Here is a 19705-nt window from a genome sequence, read left to right as displayed (position 1 = left end):
GGTTTCGGTTTTATAATATTTTGAGTTGCCCTGTATTTTGTGAAGAAAAAAAATTATTATGTAACTATATATTGTAAATGTAATTTTTAATTTTGTTGTAAACTCAGAATCCCGACCTACATGGCTATATAATTATAATATGATAAGATTAATTTTGTTTAGCAAATTTTCAAATACGGGCGTTACACTCTTGCTGGCTGGTTTGGCTTGCACGAAGGGGAAGAAAAGAATGAAGCTTTGGTTCCTTATTTCCTAAGTTATTAATATATATCCTTAAAAGAAAATACATTTATCATTTATTCAACTTAAAACACTTAACCTTCAGCCTATTAATCACTAAAAGACAAATAAAATAAATCCTTAAAATGACCACTTTGCCCTTTTAAACCTTCAAACTTAAAATATAAACTTAGGGGTAATTTGGTAATTTTAACTAATCTACCAAACTGACATTCTAACATTCTAAACTAGTTCGGAATATTTTCAAAATAATCCATCTTTAAGTGTCATGACATTTCTAACTACATTATCCAGTTTCCACGATCTCCGGGCCTGAAAATATTTAATTTTAAAAATGGTATCCACGATACCCACACATTTTGATATAATCTCCGTAATTAATAAATTACGCTTTATACAGTTCTATCCAAGAATACACTTGGGACCAAGTAAATTATATTCTAATTGGGAGGTTATAACTAAATAGAGTTACACTAAAAAAAAATTAAAAAAACCAAAAAATATCAATGTAACAATAATAACAATAAATAATCATTAATACTATATCATAATAGAAATATTTTAGAGTAAATATAATTCCATACATGTATTATAATTTAAAATAAAATTATTAATTTTACATAAATAAATTAACAAAATACATGTATATATTTTATTAAGATGTAATTATTCTTATATAGAGGTATACTTTGTTAATACGGGACTTAGAAAATATATAACTAATTACAATTTCGAGGTTATTCTTATTTGTAACTGCCCAAATCGGGACTTGATTTTTATATAACAAATTAGAGGTTATTCTTAAATAGAGTATTCTTAAATAGAGGTTCTACTGTATAATCATTTAATAAATCCTCACTAATTAATCCAAGTAAGATCATAATCTTACTTTACTACCAAAAATAATTATATATTTAATAAAATATGTCCAATTAAATATCATTTTATTTTTTGGGATATTACATGAATGGTCCTCACTGTAGCCGAAGTTGTCGCTCGCCCACCTAGACAGACCCCCTACCTAGCCAATCACAACCTCCCCGTTCATTCCCTTACTGGACCAAGCCGCACCAACCCCTCTCTGGACTCATCCACTACTTGGCGGTAAGTTTCCCTCCTCTCTCTTTCTTTTTGAAGCTCACCCTCTCTCCCACACAAATCTCTCTCTAAGTCTCGATCTTTCCCTCTCTTTCTTATTTTTTTTTAGGTACGTCGATGGTACATATCGACTCAGGTGGTTATAGTGGATTTAGAGATATATTTTGAAATATTTTTATGTATTTGTTTTAGATCTGGTTTTGTAAATTAAAATGAATTTCTAATACTTAGGGGTATTTGTTTTAAATAATTGGTATTGTAAATTAAAATGGACATTATAATAGGGAAATTTGATTTTCTATACTTTTCTCAAAATCCCAAAAATACCCTCAAACTCTCACAACATCTCTCTTTCTCTCTCTATCTCGACATCCCACACCCCAGGTCCGATGGTCGGACCATGGGGTCCGATTGGTCGGACCCCATGGTCCGAGCCATCTCCGAGCTTTTTTTTTTTTTTTTTTCTTCATTCGATTTGAGAGAGACGAAGAGAGAGGGATCTGATGGTCGTGTTGGGTTTTATGCCCTAAATAAAACTCATTTCAATATAATCAGATTTACTTATTAATATAGATCAGAAATAACATCTAATGTTGCATGGTTCACATGATTTATTTCATGATTATATGTACATAATGTATAGATTCATCTGAAACCCTTTTCACATACTCGATCCTGTTTATTGTGCCGTCAACACATTGGAAAGTAAACATGACTATGTGAATAAAGTTTCCTAGATTTATCAGACATAGGGTTTTACTGATATGATAATCTACAACAAGAGTTTACTTGTATTTGGAGAAATACTATGTTCTTTCCAGAACATTGGTTAAAGTAAAGCTCAGGTTGGATGCATGGAGTATGCATCGGAAGGGACCGATATTGAACTTTGACTTAGATTTAATTAAACTTACCGTAAAATCTATTCAAGTCAATATCGCCTAGTTGATCCTAGATCAAATGATCTTAATCCTGTTATGATTAGGCTCAATCTTGAAAGGCTATTCGTGTTCCTTGAATTGTTAGTTAAGCCTACTTTTAGGTCAGGGTGATACGTACTTTTTGGGAACACGGTAGTGCAATTGAGTGGGAGCGCTAGCATAAACATGGAATCTATAGCTTCTATCTGGCGAATAGTAAGCAAAGGATGATCACCTTCGAGCTTGACCAAACGAAAATAAATGGTGGAGATCTCATTTCACATAAGCTGAAATATCATTTATACGGGGTCAAGTGTTTTAAGGATAAAATACATAGTAGGGTGTTACGGTAATTTAATCCCTTTACTGTGTAGATCATTCATATAGAGGATCATTGATCACATTAGGATTATAACAATGGATAACTAATGATGTGTCTATATGGTGGAACATATAGAGCATTCTATATACTGAGAGTGCAATTCTAAGTTCTATGCGTGGATTCAACGAAGAATTAATAACTTAGTGAATTTTAGTGCTAAATTCTTGATCTACTTATTGGAAGCTCGGTTATATAGACCCATGGTCCCCCCACTAGTTGAGATAATATTGCTGGTAAGACTCATGTAATTGGTTTTGATTAATCAATTATAATTCTCAAATTAGACTATGTCTAGTTGTGAATTTTTCACTAAGTAAGGGCGAAATGGTAAAGAAAGAGTTTATAGAGGCATATTTGTTAATTATGATACTTTGTATGGTTCAATTAATAAATATGATAAATGACAATATTATTTAATAATTATTTATAGTTATTAAATAGTTAGAATTGACATTTAAATGGTTGAATTAGAAAATTGGCGTTTTTGAGAAAATCAGATGCAGAAAAGGTAAAACTGCAAAATTGCAAAAAGTGAGGCCCAAATCCACTAGTATAGGGCCAGCCACTTTTGTAGGAAATTTAAACTGATATTTTCATTATTTTAATGCCAAATAATTCAAACCTAACCCTAGTAGAATGCTATAAATAGATAGTGAAGGCTTCAGGAAAATTACACTAAATTTTCCACACTTCTGATTCAGAAAAAACTGAGCCTTCTCTCTCCCTATCTTTAGCTGCCACTTCTTCTTTCTCTTCCTTTGAATTTCGAACTACCTTAGTGTATGAGTAGTGCCCACACACATCAAGTGATACCTCAATCATAGTGAGGAAGATCGTGAAGAAAGATCATCAAAAAGGAGTTTCGGCATCAAAGATTCGGAGAAAGAGATCCCGGGTTCAGATATTGATAATGCTCTGCTACAGAAAGGAATCAAGGGCTAGATATCTGAACGGAAGGAGTCATATTATTCCGCTGCACCCAATGTAAGGTTTCCTAAACTTTATATGTGTTTATTTCATCGTTTTAGAAAGTTCATATTTAGGGTGTTAATTAACATACTTGTGAGTAGATCTAAGATCCTGGTAAAATAATTTCCAACAGGTCGGACCATGGGGTCCGACCAATCGGACCCCATGGTCCGACCATCGGTCCGCGCGTTTTTTTTTTTTTTTCTTCATTCGATTTGAGAGAGACGAAGAGAGAGGGGTCCGATGGTCGGACCATGGGGTCCGATGGGTCCGATTGGTCGGACCCCATCGGACTGGGGCTTTTTTTTCTTTTTTTTTTTTTGTTTTCGGGCGATGGACTGGCGGTGAAGAGAGGGCCTGGGATTCGTGGGCTTCGACCGTCGGTGATGAGGGGGCCTGGGATTCGTGGGACCGGCGGTGACATGGGCTTCGACCGTCGTTCGGGTTGGGGTTGGGATTCGTGGGTGAGGGTGGTTCGGGTTGGGATTTTCGTGGGTGAGGGTGATCGTGGGTGAGGGTAGTCGACGCCGTGGGTGAGGGTGGTTCGGGTTGGGGTTGGGGTTGATGGTGGGTGAGAGTCAGCTGAGCATTTCAAATGGGAGGGGTAGTTTTGGAAAATTGGTAAAATAATCATACATTACAAATTTTAATAAGTATGCATTTAAGGAAAAAATTATAAAGTTATGTAGGTATGGAAATTTAAATTTCCCTTATAATATTGGGTATTCAATTTACTGTGTTTTAGATTTGGGACGCACTTTTTTTTATTTTTGTTCTATCGGTGTGTAACTATGCAAATCATGTAAATATGATTTTTATACTAGTTGTGTTGGTTATGAACTGAAGTATAAAATTTTATTCGTCATTTTATAATTGATGTGTATAAGTTGACATTTTTCTCTCCTGTATACACGTCTATTATTTTATTGCCACTTGTATAAAATGACTACTTAAATATTATTGGAAGAAGATATTATTACCTTACATAGATATTAAATTACAATAAACTAATATTATTGGAAGAAGATATTATTACCTTACATAGATATTAAATTACAATAAACTAGTATTAATGTGATAATGTCACAGATATTCATTTATTATTATCTATAGCTCACTATAAAATATATATTATTTCTTGTATTATTTTAATAAAATATTAAGAAAAATTACATTTTACATAATCATCATACTAAACATTGATTAAAAAGAGACAAGAGAATAAATGGTGAATCTCTTTGGGGTGTTTTTCTTTACCTCAGTAAAGCATGTATTGTATATATAACCTTTGGATTAGTGAACAATTATGTATATTACATGTGGGACTGACCACAAAGTAAATTTTACACCATTTTTCATATCTTCGCGGTTTCAGTTCTCATGGTTATTTTCAAACTTGGTAAACAAATTTAATACATGATTTAACAATAATGAGTGAATTACAAATTTTTTTAAACAATCTCAAACATTGCACTCTTTTAATGTATTACTAATTTAGTGCATAATTTATTAGTAACAACTCTAATAAATCACACCTAATTCACATTAAATATAACACCAAATAAATATATACATTTTAAACTGTATATTTATACCAATATAGCTGATATAATAATTAATTATTATATAATTATATATTGTCAACAAAATATTTATGGTTATTATTTTTAAAATAAATTAAAAAAAGAGTTAAAATAAAAAGGAAAATTATACATTAATTTAGTATAAATTCAAAATCTAACATCATTATTATGTAAATTTTAGTATATCTTTCTAGTAAAATAGTTCTACACCAATTTAGTAGAATGGTCACTTAAAAATAGTATTTTGGAATTAAGTATTTCAAAATGAACTTCTTAAATTATAATTACAATGACTTTATAGTAAAGATTTTGGGTTCTCTTCTCATGGTTATTTTCAAACTTGGTTTTGTGTGTCTCTCTCTACTATTTTTTTTTTTTGCTACTAATATTAGGTGTTATAGTGAGATTTCTCTCACTTAGAAACTCGAGACCAGACCCCTCTTTGTAGGACACGTGTATCCAGACTTCCAGTGAAGGCTGAAATGTCCAGGAGAGGCTTCTCGAAGTTTAGACCTCGCCCAGGATAAAACCAGCGAGGTATCGCGGATGCGACTTAATTCACACCGCATAACCGTAATCCTCATCATACAGGGTAGACCCAACTCGCATATGTCAGAACATGTGCGAGTGCCTCCCTCTATACCTCCGCGGCAAGTATAGAGGCCAATGCCCTATGATGCAGTTTTGGTCCCAATGACCCAATAGCCCTAACGGACCAACGTAAGTTCGCATGTCCAGATGCTACCAACTTCAGCATGCGACGTCTGTAGCGAGCTATCACCTAAGGACGCAGACGTTCCAAACGTACGTGCGACCCTACGAACTCAACAGACGGAACATGAACGGTCAACTCGCAGATGCGAAGGACGCATACGTTGATGAGTTCAGTAACTGTCATATATTTATTAATGTTAACGTTGTCTGAGTTTAATCATGACAATTTAATGTGTAAATAATGGATTAACAATAAATGTGATCCTCATGTAACCGATTGGGCACCTGCTTTGTATATAAAGGGGTGATCCACCATGAAAATGCACCTACGAATCCCTTGTTACAGTGGACTAAGCAGAACGAAATCTGACTGAACCACTATAATTCACCTTCTCATCTATTTTTCCAGCTTTGTTGCTTACTCTCGCATTCCTAATTCGAGTACTCGCCATTCTAGGTCGAATACTCGCATTTGTCATCTCTCAAATAATTCTCTCCTTTTCCAGTTAAATTGTACTTTTTGGTGTTGCGAAATATCAGTAACAACATTTGGCGCCGTCTGTGGGAATTCGACTGTAAGATTCTATTCACATTCAAAGAACGTCACTCAACATGGCTGGAAATCACGCTAACAATGAATCCATCAACATTGGAACGATGAGCGTACCATTGCATGGAACCGGAGTGCCACCTGTAGACGTCATCAACGGCGGGGTAGGGAGGAGCAACATCAGACCACTCAACCTATTTCCGAGACGGCGGGTCCTCGAGTCGGAGGCACGTCCACACCACCGCAACCATGCACTTTCCCCTGTCACTCCGGCGGTCGTGTCGAAGGAGTGGTCCGGCTCACGGCCGATCAATACGCTGCAATCCAGGATCAGTTGCGAGCACTACAAGCCGAGGTGGATGGACAGAGCCGAGCTCGACGCCCTCCTCGGGTCCCTGCCGTTCGTAACGAAAATCCTCAGGTAACGGTTTCTAGACGTCAAACTAACCATGCACGCAGGGAACGACGAACCGATCCTGAAGTCTTGGACTTGAATCACCCGACGTCAAGAGACCAATACGCAAGGTTACCTAACCAGAGCGCACAAGCCAGAAGCGAGGATCCCGAGCGCCGCAACCCTCGCGGTCGTCACCCTCGGGATAACGACGCGAGTCGGCCTCTTCCTCCTCGCATGGCCGTACTCCAAGCGGGTATACGAGGTACGGCTCTGTGCGGACACGGCAAGGAGGACGCTACCGTGTGCACCGAGGTGATGCGTGATCATCTCAATGCAGTCTTTAGGGCGCGCTCCCGCGGTCCGCATAACACGGAGACGCTCCATGATCCCCATACGGGCGATCAGGGTGTCAACACAGTCAACAACCCGCCCATCGCGCCGATCGCGACCACTGGGATTAATATCCCTTCGAACCTTGCCGCAGTGGCTGCGAGCCCCACTGTTGTAGCAACTCCACCTCCTGCGACAGGAGGAATCGACCAAAGTATGCTTCTGCAAGCTTTGAAGATGCTCGAGCAGCAACGTAAGCCCATATACAAGCTGCACGGCACCTCGCCCTTCACGCGAAGTGCGACGGGCCCAACTTCCAAAGGGGTTCCGTTTATCCGAATCCCTCAAATATAAAGGTACTTCTAACCCGTTAGACTACCTAGAAAAATTTAACACCATAATGGAAGTGGACCAGGTGCCACAACTCGCGAAGTGTCGCATTCTCGCGGCCACACTCGAGGAAAATGCCCATGATTGGTTCACCCAATTACCAGAGGCATCAATATCGACATGGGAGAACTTCGTCGATCTGTTTCTCACACATTTCCAGGCCACAATGACGTATAGGCCACCCTATACGACTTTGGCGAACATCAAGCAAGAACCTGGTGAGTCTTTGCAGAATTATTTCAAGCGTTTTAACGCTGAAGTAACAAAAGTTGAGAAGGCCCCCGAGTCTTCGCTTGTTTGTATGTTAATAACAGGTGTCTTGCCAAGAACCGACTTTTGGAAAGAGCTACAGGCCCGCAGGCCAGAATCCTTGGTAGAATTCTTCGCCATGGCCGAACCTCATAAGAGGATCGAGAACTCCTTGGCGGAATTGGAGAAGGGCAAGAACAAGCGGCGATCACCCATACCGCGGTCGCGGTCCCGCAGCCCGCGAGGAAAGAATTCCAGGGGCCGAAGCCCCAGGAGACGCAGCCCACGCAAACCGCGGAGCCCGAAGTTGGCCAAGTCGCCTCCAAAAAAGGAGTCCTCGCCCAAAAGAAAAGGAGGACCTCGCTTCGTCAATTATACCGAACTTGCCGTACCTCGAGACCACATCTATGCGGTTGAGGAAAGGAACGGCGTCTTCAAGAAGCCGCCCCCCATCAGGGGAAATCGCGACCGAAGGGACCCCAAAAAGTTCTGCAAGTACCACAAGGATATCGGCCACACTACCCTTGAGTGTTGGGTCTTGCAGGACGAAATCGAAGAATTGATCAGAAGGGGAAAATTCGACAAGTATAAAAGGAGCGAGGAAAGTCACCCCCGAGCGGGTGACAAGGAAGAAAACCAGAATGCAAGTGGCTCCAGAGCACCTCGCAATATCCTGACTATAATCGGAGGACCTCACATCGCAGGCGACTCTCGCAAATCACAAGAACGATATGCCAGAGAAGCCAAAGAGAAGCCGCTTACCAATGTGAACAATCTTGGTGAACGGCCAGAGAAGCTCTTCAAGAGAGACTGCGAGGACATTGTCTTCATGGAGAGCGATGCGAGATGGGTCCACCACCCGCATTCTGACGCACTTGTAATAATTGCCAATATAGGTGGAGATAACGTCCATCGCATATTGGTCGACAATGGAAGCTCAGTAAATTTACTGAATTTCCAAGCTTTCAAACAAATGGGGCTACAAGAAAAAGATTTGCGGCCCATGACATCGAGCATCTATGGCTTCACGGGAGATGTCATAGCCATAAGGGGGATGATCAAACTCCCAATCACTTTGGGAACTGCCCCGATAACTGCCAAGTCGATGGCCGACTTCGCAGTAATTGATCAATATTCGGCATACAACGCCGTGATTGGACGGCCGATTCTAAAGGAGATGAAGATCGTAACTTCGATCTATCATCTAACAATGAAGTTCCCACTCCTGCGGAGTAGGATCAGTGAGGGGAGTCCAATCTGACTCTCGAGAATGTTACAATGCAGCTGTCAAGCTCGCAGAAAAAAGGACAGTGAATGTTATCCACCTTTTGGACGCACCACCACCTCGCCAGGAGATCCTCAGGATCGAGGAGGTACCGCACATAGACAAGCCGGATTTGGATCCGAGAATCCTTGATCACACCGCCGCAGCCCAAGCCGCAGAAGACACAATTGAGGTACCTATAGATCCTGTAGATAATAACAAGGTTTTAAAAATTGGTTCTAGATTAAACATACAGCTGCGAGAACAATTAACAACTTTTTTGAAACAAAATCTTGATATTTTTGCCTGGAAACATTCAGATATGGTCGGGATATCTCCACAGGTCATGTGTCATCGCTTGAACATTGACCCCGAAGTGCGGGGTGTCCGACAAAAGCGCCGCAAAATGGACCCCGCGAGGTACCAAGCGCTGAAAGAAGAAGTTGACCGCCTCCTTGCCTGCGGCTTTATACGGGAGTCATTTTACCCCGACTGGTTAGCCAATCCGGTACTCGTGCCAAAGCCCAATGGCTCATGGCGTACATGCGTTGACTTTACAGATTTGAACAAAGCTTGTCCCAAAGACAGCTTTCCTCTTCCTAGCATCGACCAGCTTGTCGATGCCACTGCAGGCCACGCACTTTTAAGCTTCATGGATGCATACTCGGGATACAATCAAATCCCGATGTACGAACCAGACCAAGAACATACCTCGTTCATTACTGATCGAGGATTATACTGTTACAAGGTCATGCCTTTTGGTTTAATAAACGCAGGTGCGACTTATGAAAGGCTAGTGAATATGATGTTCGCAGATTTGATTGGAAAGACAATGGAGGTATATGTTGACGATATGCTCGTAAAGTCGCAACATGCGGAGGATCATATCACGCACTTGCAGGCCATGTTCGACATATTGCGACGATATAAGATGCGTCTAAACCCATTAAAATGCGTCTTTGGGGTGGGTTCCGGAAAATTCCTCGGTTTTATGGTGAATCAGCGAGGAATAGAAGCCAATCCCGCGAAGATTAGAGCGTTGGTAGAAATGCCGTCTCCGACTAAGCCAAAGGAGGTTCAGAGCCTCACAGGTAAAGTCGCGGCCTTAAACCGTTTCATATCCAGATCCTCTGACAAGTGTAAAGAGTTTTTTCAGATCCTGAAGGGTAACAAGAGGTTTCAATGGGACGAGAAATGCGAGAAGGCTTTTCAAGCGTTAAAAACGCATCTGGGGCAACCTCCAATTCTTTCAAAACCGTTGCCCGGAGAGATCTTGTCTATTTATTTAGCAGTCTCCGAGTATGCGATCAGTTCAGTACTTGTTCGCGAGGACCAAGGACGTCAGCACCCGGTGTATTACGTCAGTAAGCGGTTATTGGACGCCGAGACGCGTTACCCCCAGATGGAGAAACTAGCTTTTGCCTTGATAATATCCTCAAGAAAATTGCGACCTTATTTTCAGGCTCACAGCATTGAAGTTTTGACAAACTTCCCCTTAAGACAGGTCCTGGCAAAGCCAGAGGCATCGGGGAGATTATTAAAGTGGGCTATGGAATTGAGTCAGTTCGACATCAAGTATAAACCAAGAACCGCGATCAAGGGGCAAGCTCTAGCAGATTTTATACTTGAGTTCCCGAGCACAGAGGTAGCGGTTGTAGAGGGTGGAAATGATATCGCCGTGATGGACAAAGAGGTATGGACATTGTATGTCGATGGGGCCTCAAATAGTGAAGGTTCTGGCAGTGGGATATTGTTAATCAGTCCCAATAATTTCAAGGTACACGCTGCTCTACGTTTCGAATTCTCTGCATCTAACAATGAAGCCGAGTCTGAGGCTTTAATCGCGAACTGAAATTGGCTCTCGAGATGAAAGTCGAATACCTACAAGCATTTAGCGACTCTCAAATCGTGGTATGTCAAGTAAGTGGAGAATACCTAGCGAGAGGCGGAAGATTGGTTAAATACTTAGCCAACGTTCGCGAAATCATGCAGAAGTTCAAGCATGTAGTTGTGTCTCGAGTACCGCGTACTCAAAATGCCCATGCAGACGCCTTGGCCCGACTGGCCTCCACTAGAGAAGCCGAATTACTCGATGTAATTCCGGTAGACGTATTGACTCATCCAACCATAGATCGAGAAACAATCATGGAGATCGATGACATTCAGGAGATTACCTGGATGACCCCTATCCTCGCATACCTCGACAAGGGGCTCTTACCTAATGATAAAATAGAAGCAAGGAAATTGCGACAACGAGCAGCCCGCTATGTGATATATGACCAGAGCTTGTATCGCAGAAGTTTTAGTCAGCCACTTCTCAAATGTATCAGTGGAGAAGACTGCGGTTACATACTGCGTGAAGTACACGAGGGAATTTGTGGCAATCATACTGGCGGTAATTCCCTTGCCTTAAAAATTATGCGACAAGGGTATTACTGGCCAACATTGCGACAAGATGCCCTCGCATTTGCAAAAAGGTGTGATAGATGCCAGCGAATAGCCACTTACACACACCAGCCCCCGAGTAACCTCCATTTTATCACGAGTCCCTGGCCCTTTGCAATATGGGGAATTGATTTAATTGGTGAGTTACCCAAGGGAAAAGGCGGAGTCAAATATGCTGTAGTCGCGGTTGACTATTTCACAAAGTGGGCTGAAGCGAAAGCACTCGCGACTATCACAGCAACGAAGTTGCGTGAGTTCGTCTACACTTCCATCATCTGTCGCTTTGGCATTCCGCACAAGCTCATTTCAGATAATGGGAAACAGTTCGACTGTAAAGAGATGCGACAGCTATGCGATGATTTAGGAATTAAAAAAGCCTTTTCTGCAGTCGCTTATCCGCAGAGCAATGGGCAGACTGAAGCAGTCAACAAAATAATTAAGCACACCATAAAGGGAAAATTAGAAGACCGCAAAGGGGCATGGCCAGATGAATTACCGCAAGTCCTATGGTCTTACAATACAACTCCTCGATCTACAACTGGCGAAACACCCTTCTCACTTTCTTATGGGTGCGAGGCCATGTTACCAGTAGAAGTTGGGGCAGGATCCTTGCGCAGAGATGCTTTCGATATCTCGCGGAACAGCGAGAATCAGTTGTTTTGCCTTGATCTTTTAGAAGAAAAGCGTAATAAAGCGCAACTACAAAACGCGGCTTATCAACAACGAACAGCAAGGTACTTTAACTCGAAAGTAAAGATAAAGCCTCTGCGAGTAGGAGATTTGGTCCTTAGAAAAGTAATGCCAAATACCAAAGTCCCAGCCCACGGAGTCTTTGGAGACAATTGGGAAGGACCATACAAAATCGCAGATCAAATTGGTGATGCCACTTATCGACTCGCAACACTCGATGGAACCGCGATTCCACGAGCATGGAATAGCGAGAGCTTGAAATTTTATTATCAGTAATATTCGCGTTATTCAGTTATGATAATTCGAGTACTTATACTTAGATATTTTTTATTCAAAATACTTCCTAAGTATAGGGGCATGGTACCCGCATGTATTGCGGTGCTTGAATAAAATCACTTATTAAGTTTTTTGAGTAATTTAATTTACCGAGTTTTTCCTACTTTATTACACCAAGCTGTAATTAAAAGTCGCATATATATAATCGCATTCACACCAAGCTGTGATCAAAGTTAAATATAATTGCATTCACACCAAGCTGTGATCAAAGTTAAATATATATGAAATCGCAAGTACCCGTGTACTGCGTAAATATTAAAACGTAAGCTATCCCTGCGAGGATAGAAAGTTGTCCAAAAGTAAGATAAAATTCTCTAAGTACAGAAGTGCGAGTACCCGTGTACCGCATATATAAAAAAAAAGAAAGAGTAGGAGTGAAATTAAACAACAACATAAGATAGCAAATAATCAAACGCCTGGAACGATGGGAGTAGTCTCATCAGGAGCAGCCTCGTCTGCAATCTTGCTCACGACTTCATTCTCGACCTCTTGACTGTACTCCTTCGGTTTCATCAAGAAGGTTACCCTGAGTCTGGGTAGGAGACATCGCGCGAAAAGCTTCAGCCATTTCCGCAGCTTCGGCTCCAAGCAGCGAGAAGTCGAAGTCAGGGACCTTGGAAAGAGTAGTGTAAATATAGTCAGACACAGCCTGATCGTACTGTTTCTTCCCACTCTCTTTTTCAGCCTCCAAGTCGCGAGCCATCTCAGCGTTCGTGTCCTGCGACTTCTTGAGCTCGAGCTCCGCCTGTTCCTTGGCCCTGTTGACTTCCTCGAGCTCCTTCTCCTTGGCCTTGTTAAGCTCCTCCATCTTCGCCACCTCACTCGCTTCAGCTTCTTTATGCTCTCTTGAAAATGGACGTTCTGCCTCTTCAGCGAATCAGTTTCCTTTGAAGGAGTAGCCGCGGCTTTCATAAACAAAGCCATGGATTGCACGGCCAGTTCAGTAGATCGAGAAGCAAGATCCTCGTATGGAATCTCAGCCAGTAATTTTTCCTGCATGGCCAGAAAATCGCGAGCACGAACAGGAGAGTCGATGACGACTTTCTTCCCTTTGTCCTGAGTAGTCTTAGCCAACTTCTTGGAGGAATGCAGCAAGCGAAGTCATCACATCGCTCTTCCTCTTCTGGGCAACGACCGGCGAAGTCGCTGGTGTTCCACCCTTTTGCTTGATCTTCAGGACAGGGGCAGACTTCAAGAAAGTCATGTCTACAAACACAAGGAACATATAAGTAAAAATAACAATCCTACCCATCAATTTATAGCAAAAGGACGAGTTACCTGAAATTTGTCGAGGAGTTTGCTTAGAAAGACGTTTATCTATCCGCTCCTGCTGTTTCTCAGAAGGTTCTTTATATACTGGCTCCCGTTGAAGACTCGCGTTCTCAGGGATCAGTTTATGTTCTCGCAATTTGGCAGTCGTACACAGCAATCGCCAGTCGCGATCTTGTACCGGAAGACTCCCAAGAATTTCAGCTACCCCCTTCTTATTCACGTCAAGCGTTGGTCGAGCTGGTCTATCTGCGATGACAACAAAGAAAAACGAGTTAGCAAAAGATCTCGAAAAGCAAAATAGCAGGTTTTATCTAAGTCAACAAAAATGCGACATACTGGGTCTGCGATTAAAGTCAGTCCTGATCCCAGGAACCTTAAAAATATAAAACCATTTCGACTTCCAATCGCCCATGTTCGAGACCATCCCCTCAATACCGTTTATTTCAGAAGTCGCCCATTTACTAAAGCAAAAGAAGCCATTATGAAGACCCACGCTCTTTATGTCATAGAAGTAACTAAACTCCTCTACTGACGGAGCCCTATGGGCGTATTCCATGTACATCGCATAGAATGCTTTAGAACAGTGCGATAACTGTTGGGTGTCAGCTGAAAAGGCGATACGTCGTAACGTCTGAGAATCGCTGCGACGAAAGGATGAAACGGGACCGATACACCACATCGAAGAATGGGTATTGAGATGACCACGTCCTCCGTAGGGATGATCGCAGGGTTGGTGAACGGAAGATGCGCTCTCTGAGAGGGTTTGGGACTTTGAAACGCGAGTCGCAGCAAATTCAACCTCACAAAGGTAGTGAAGTCAGATTTGACGACTCTCGAGACTAGGTCTTCGCATGAGAAAGGTTCGTTCAATTGGGAGTCATCGACTGAGTCCGTCCCACTCCCTTCCGCTTCCTCTTCTTCCTCACCTGATTCGCGGACCGGAGTAGTCCATTCCTCCTCCACCTCCTCGACCTCGATGTCGGGAGCGTGTCTCGTATGGATGAGGTAGTCGCGTGCTGACACTGTGGATTCGCTATCCCGGATATCGATTGTCCCAGGTTCAGCGAGCTCCTGTACCATCCTCTCGATGTCTACAGAAGACATCGGACCTAACTCTATCTCCGCAGCCTCCATTTCGGAGATGTCCGTAGGGAGAAAACTGTCTCTCTCTTGTGACGACTCCCCGTCAAAAGCGCGACCTCCTGAGCCGAGCTGCTGGCTGTCCGATAGATCGCTCATCTGAAAGATAGAAGATCTTTTCAGCGTGATGGATGTGTGAAAAAATAAAAGTAAGTGATCTCACCCGCAGTAGAGTACAAAAGTCGCATTCGACAAGAAAGTCAGGCGAACACTGACCCTCCTATCAGCATGCGAGAAGAAATGTAACTATCTTTGGGCGAGTAGTTCACGCATCCTTGGTTGCGCGGTATACCTCCAGAAACGGCTAGGCGTATCACAGTGACTCAAGAAGTATGCATTTTCGAGCATAACCCTGAAGTTACTGCGAGACGCCCACCGTTTCGAGACAACCTACCAACCAAAGAATACGATCATTCGAGTATTAACGCACGTCAACAAATGGCTGGGTGTATCTCAGTATCTCAAGGGACATATATCCGCATATATAGCCATTAGAATACTGTGACACACCCACCATTTGGAATGGCAATTAATGCTCTCACCACTCAGCCCGCGACAATGTAAAGATTCTAAAAAGTCTAGTCAACAGTTAAAGCGGAAATAAGTCTTGGAAAGATGCGATTATTCAAGCTGTTCAACCGAATACCCGCGAACATTCAAGTTGTTCATCCGAATGTCCGCGAGCATTCGAGGCGTGGATTAGTGCCTATGAATTGTATACGGTTATGTCAGTTTACAGGTCCTACACTATGAATGTTGCCCAGTTTTATGAACCCAAAACACATAAATACCCACTAGCATACCCTCCTGAAAGAGTTTTCCATAAGCACCCAAAACCAGAAAAAAAGCACATTTTTCCCCAAAAAACAGAAAACGAAAATGCAGGGATTTAGAAGCTAACCTTTAGTTTCGATTCCTGCGGTTGTTCTCGATCACTTCTGAGAATGAAAATGCTGTGGAAAATGACAGAAACGTTGGAATGAATTTCTTTTTTCTGGGGTGTATATACTGGGGAGAAGTTAAAAGAAAGGAGGGAAAAATGGGATATTTGATTCGTATCAAAGCGTTTAAATACCCATATCCCTTATTTATTGGGATTGTGACACGTGGCAACCAGAATGCCTAAGGTCGCCCAATCTAACGGCCAGCTATGGCCACGCCTACACGAAAACCGAAGAGTTCCGTGACGTGGCATCCTAGAGATGGTGAAAATTAATCATTACAGCCGTCATTTTTCGAAACCCTCGATGGGACAACCAAAAGGTCACCTCCTCGTGACAACCTTTCACCTGTCTCTCGAGCAGTAGTTTCCCTCAGTGACCGCTCAAGTCACATCGCGAAACTAGGGGCATGTGTTATAGTGAGATTTCTCTCACTTAGAAACTCGAGACCAGACCCCTCTTTGTAGGACACGTGTATCCAGACTTCCAGTGAAGGCTGAAATGTCCAGGAGAGGCTTCTCGAAGTTTAGACCTCGCCCAGGATAAAACCAGCGAGGTATCGCGGATGCGACTTAATTCACACCGCATAACCGTAATCCTCATCATACAGGGTAGACCCAACTCGCATATGTCAGAACATGTGCGAGTGCCTCCCTCTATACCTCCGCGGCAAGTATAGAGGCCAATGCCCTATGATGCAGTTTTGGTCCCAATGACCCAATAGCCCTAACGGACCAACGTAAGTTCGCATGTCCAGATGCTACCAACTTCAGCATGCGACGTCTGTAGCGAGCTATCACCTAAGGACGCAGACGTTCCAAACGTACGTGCGACCCTACGAACTCAACAGACGGAACATGAACGGTCAACTCGCAGATGCGAAGGACGCATACGTTGATGAGTTCAGTAACTGTCATATATTTATTAATGTTAACGTTGTCTGAGTTTAATCATGACAATTTAATGTGTAAATAATGGATTAACAATAAATGTGATCCTCATGTAACCGATTGGGCACCTGCTTTGTATATAAAGGGGTGATCCACCATGAAAATGCACCTACGAATCCCTTGTTACAGTGGACTAAGCAGAACGAAATCTGACTGAACCACTATAATTCACCTTCTCATCTATTTTTCCAGCTTTGTTGCTTACTCTCGCATTCCTAATTCGAGTACTCGCCATTCTAGGTCGAATACTCGCATTTGTCATCTCTCAAATAATTCTCTCCTTTTCCAGTTAAATTGTACTTTTTGGTGTTGCGAAATATCAGTAACAACATTAGGAAGAGAGTATTGTTCTTACTAAGTATATATATCTTTAAGAGAAAGTAAGTAAAGTAGCAATACAAAGAGCAATATCAGATAACTGAAAGAGATCATAATTTTCCTTTACCAAAGGAGACTCTGCCACGTCATCACCTGATGATCTTTCTTTAAACCCTTCTTCACAAGTACTCGAGGCCTCCATAACCGCGCTCAACCAAACCCTAGCCGTCTCATAATTCTGATTCATAAAAGCTTCAATCGCCTCCACAAGAGTGGTCACCGCATCAGAATACAAATCCAAGCAATCCTTTAGGCGAATCTCCAAAAATGGATCCAAATCATTTTTAGTAGTAGCTACAATAATATTATTATTATTATCTTGAAGAATGTTCTTGATGGTGAGAATTGTAGAGGAGGCGTTGTCTAGAGCGAGCTCCATGGCGACCAGAGCTAGGCCTTGGAGATTTGTGATGGCGTCGGTGATTGGAACATTTTGGAGTGAAGCTCTGCAGAAATTGTAGCTGAATACCTCTGATTTCTCTGCGCATTTCTTACATGTTTGGTTTATTAATAATGAATTGGTTGAAGAATAATATTGATGATGAACAATACTTGCTTTATTATGAGGAATAATTGTGAGAATAATGAAGAAGATGAAAATAGGAGTTTTGATCATCATCATTTTTTTTTTCTATTATGAAAATTTCGTATTAAGAGAGATGATATAAATATATATATATATATATGAATGTATATATAAGATTTGGGGGTGGAGTAATATTTATATATGGTTGGAGAAAAGTACAAGTTAAGCCATTGTTACAAGTTTATTGTAACTTTACGTTTAGACAGCATCTTAATTTGTGGCCCTACTAATTTAATTATTATTAAATATATTAAACAACATAAATACTAGAGAATAATTAATTATTTATTTGCTAATCTAAATTGTATGTATAATTTTTTATAATTATATATAGAGACATGACATGCATATACTACAAGTTCGTATATGAAAAATGTACATATGTGAGTATATTATATGACATTAATGTTGTTGTACAATCTAATTATTATAAGTATCTTTAATTATTATTATTATTATATATACATGGAAGAATAATCACCTGGTAGTGTAAAAGAAATATAAAAATATAAATAGGTAGCTTAGAATATTATTATTAATTAGCAAGTGCCATACTTTAGCCAATGTGGTTTGAAATTTGTTTTTGGAGAAGGCAATGTATGGTGGCTCATACTTTATTAGCTAATTATAACAAATGACAAATATCCTATATTTTTTAAAGTGATAAAAATAGGACTTTGAGCTTAATTTTCAACAATTTTATTATTTAATATAACCAACTTTAAAATAATTTTTAACACGAACAGATACAAAAAATGTAACTAATTTTGTCATAACATATTTAGATTATATTATTATTAAGTTTTATTTTGACAAAAAATCAGTTTAAGGTCCTATTTGTACGATTTTGAAAAATACAAGGTCTATTTTTTCATTTAACAAAACAGATCGTCCAATTAATTACTTTTGTAAAACACATATGGTTTGAAATGGTATTTACTCAAAAAAGACAAAAAAAAAATTAGTAAATTGTTAATCATGAGATGTTAGCTAAAAACGTGATTCTTTACTATGCTATTTTCTAATTATTACTCTTATCCCTAATGAGATACATATGGGGATAAACACACAATTCATTTATTAGATAATTGTTTTTTGGCTCATGAAGTGATTATAATATATAATTATATATGTGGTATAGTTAAATTTGGTGAGGAAACTTCCTGGTTTGGACGTCCATAATAGAAAGAAACTACTTTATGATCATGTGTGATTCACGTTGTGTGTATTGGCAATTTGGCATATATATATTTTTATTAATGGATATTGGATTTGGGTTTGTGTATTCAAAAAGTAATTTTCCTTTTTTTTTTTTTTGTACTGTTATAGTGTTAGTTTACCTTTTAACTGTTTATCTTAGGGAAATTTGGTTTTTTATGCTTACATATGCTTAAAAAAAATTTCTCTAAATTCATAATATTTGATATTTGTAGAATATGACACATTTTATAATATCCCTAAAATACCTTCCATTTACATCACCCCCTCTCTCTCTTCTTCTCTCTTTTATTTCACTACACTGTCAAGCCATCGGGCCCACTATCAGGTCCATCGGACCATATCAAATTCTATTTTTACACAGGCATCGGGCCCACCATCGGATCCATCGGGCCATATCAAATTCTATTTTTTTTACACAAGCATCGGGCCCCATCGGGCTTTCATCTTCAAGCTCATATCAAACCAGAAAATCAGATTTTCATACCCAGAAAGATCACAGGCCCTAGATCTACTCCATCTAACTCTAGATCTAATCAAGAATGCACATATCCAACCTAAATCTATCAACAAACAATATTTTCACCATAATCAATAAGAAAAAAAAAAACCGAAAGGGGAAAAAAATTTACCTTGCTCGTCGCGTGCTCAGTGGATGGGTTC

General features: G+C 40.5%; 1 protein-coding gene across 1 annotated transcript; it reads right to left on the bottom strand.

Annotated features, from left to right (window-relative positions):
- Window positions 1-17190: 17190 nt before the first annotated feature.
- LOC115715786 (putative invertase inhibitor) lies at window positions 17191-17932 on the bottom strand. Its single transcript, XM_030644458.2, has one exon. The coding sequence runs from the start codon at window positions 17858-17860 to the stop codon at window positions 17231-17233; it is 630 nt and encodes a 209-aa protein (XP_030500318.2). The 5' UTR covers window positions 17861-17932; the 3' UTR covers window positions 17191-17230.
- Window positions 17933-19705: the final 1773 nt, after the last annotated feature.

This window comes from Cannabis sativa, chromosome 5 (assembly GCF_029168945.1).
Source record: "Cannabis sativa cultivar Pink pepper isolate KNU-18-1 chromosome 5, ASM2916894v1, whole genome shotgun sequence".
Taxonomy (NCBI): Eukaryota; Viridiplantae; Streptophyta; class Magnoliopsida; order Rosales; family Cannabaceae; genus Cannabis; species Cannabis sativa.
The sequence above is the reverse complement of the archived record's forward strand: the minus strand, read 5'-3'. Positions and strand labels throughout refer to the sequence as shown.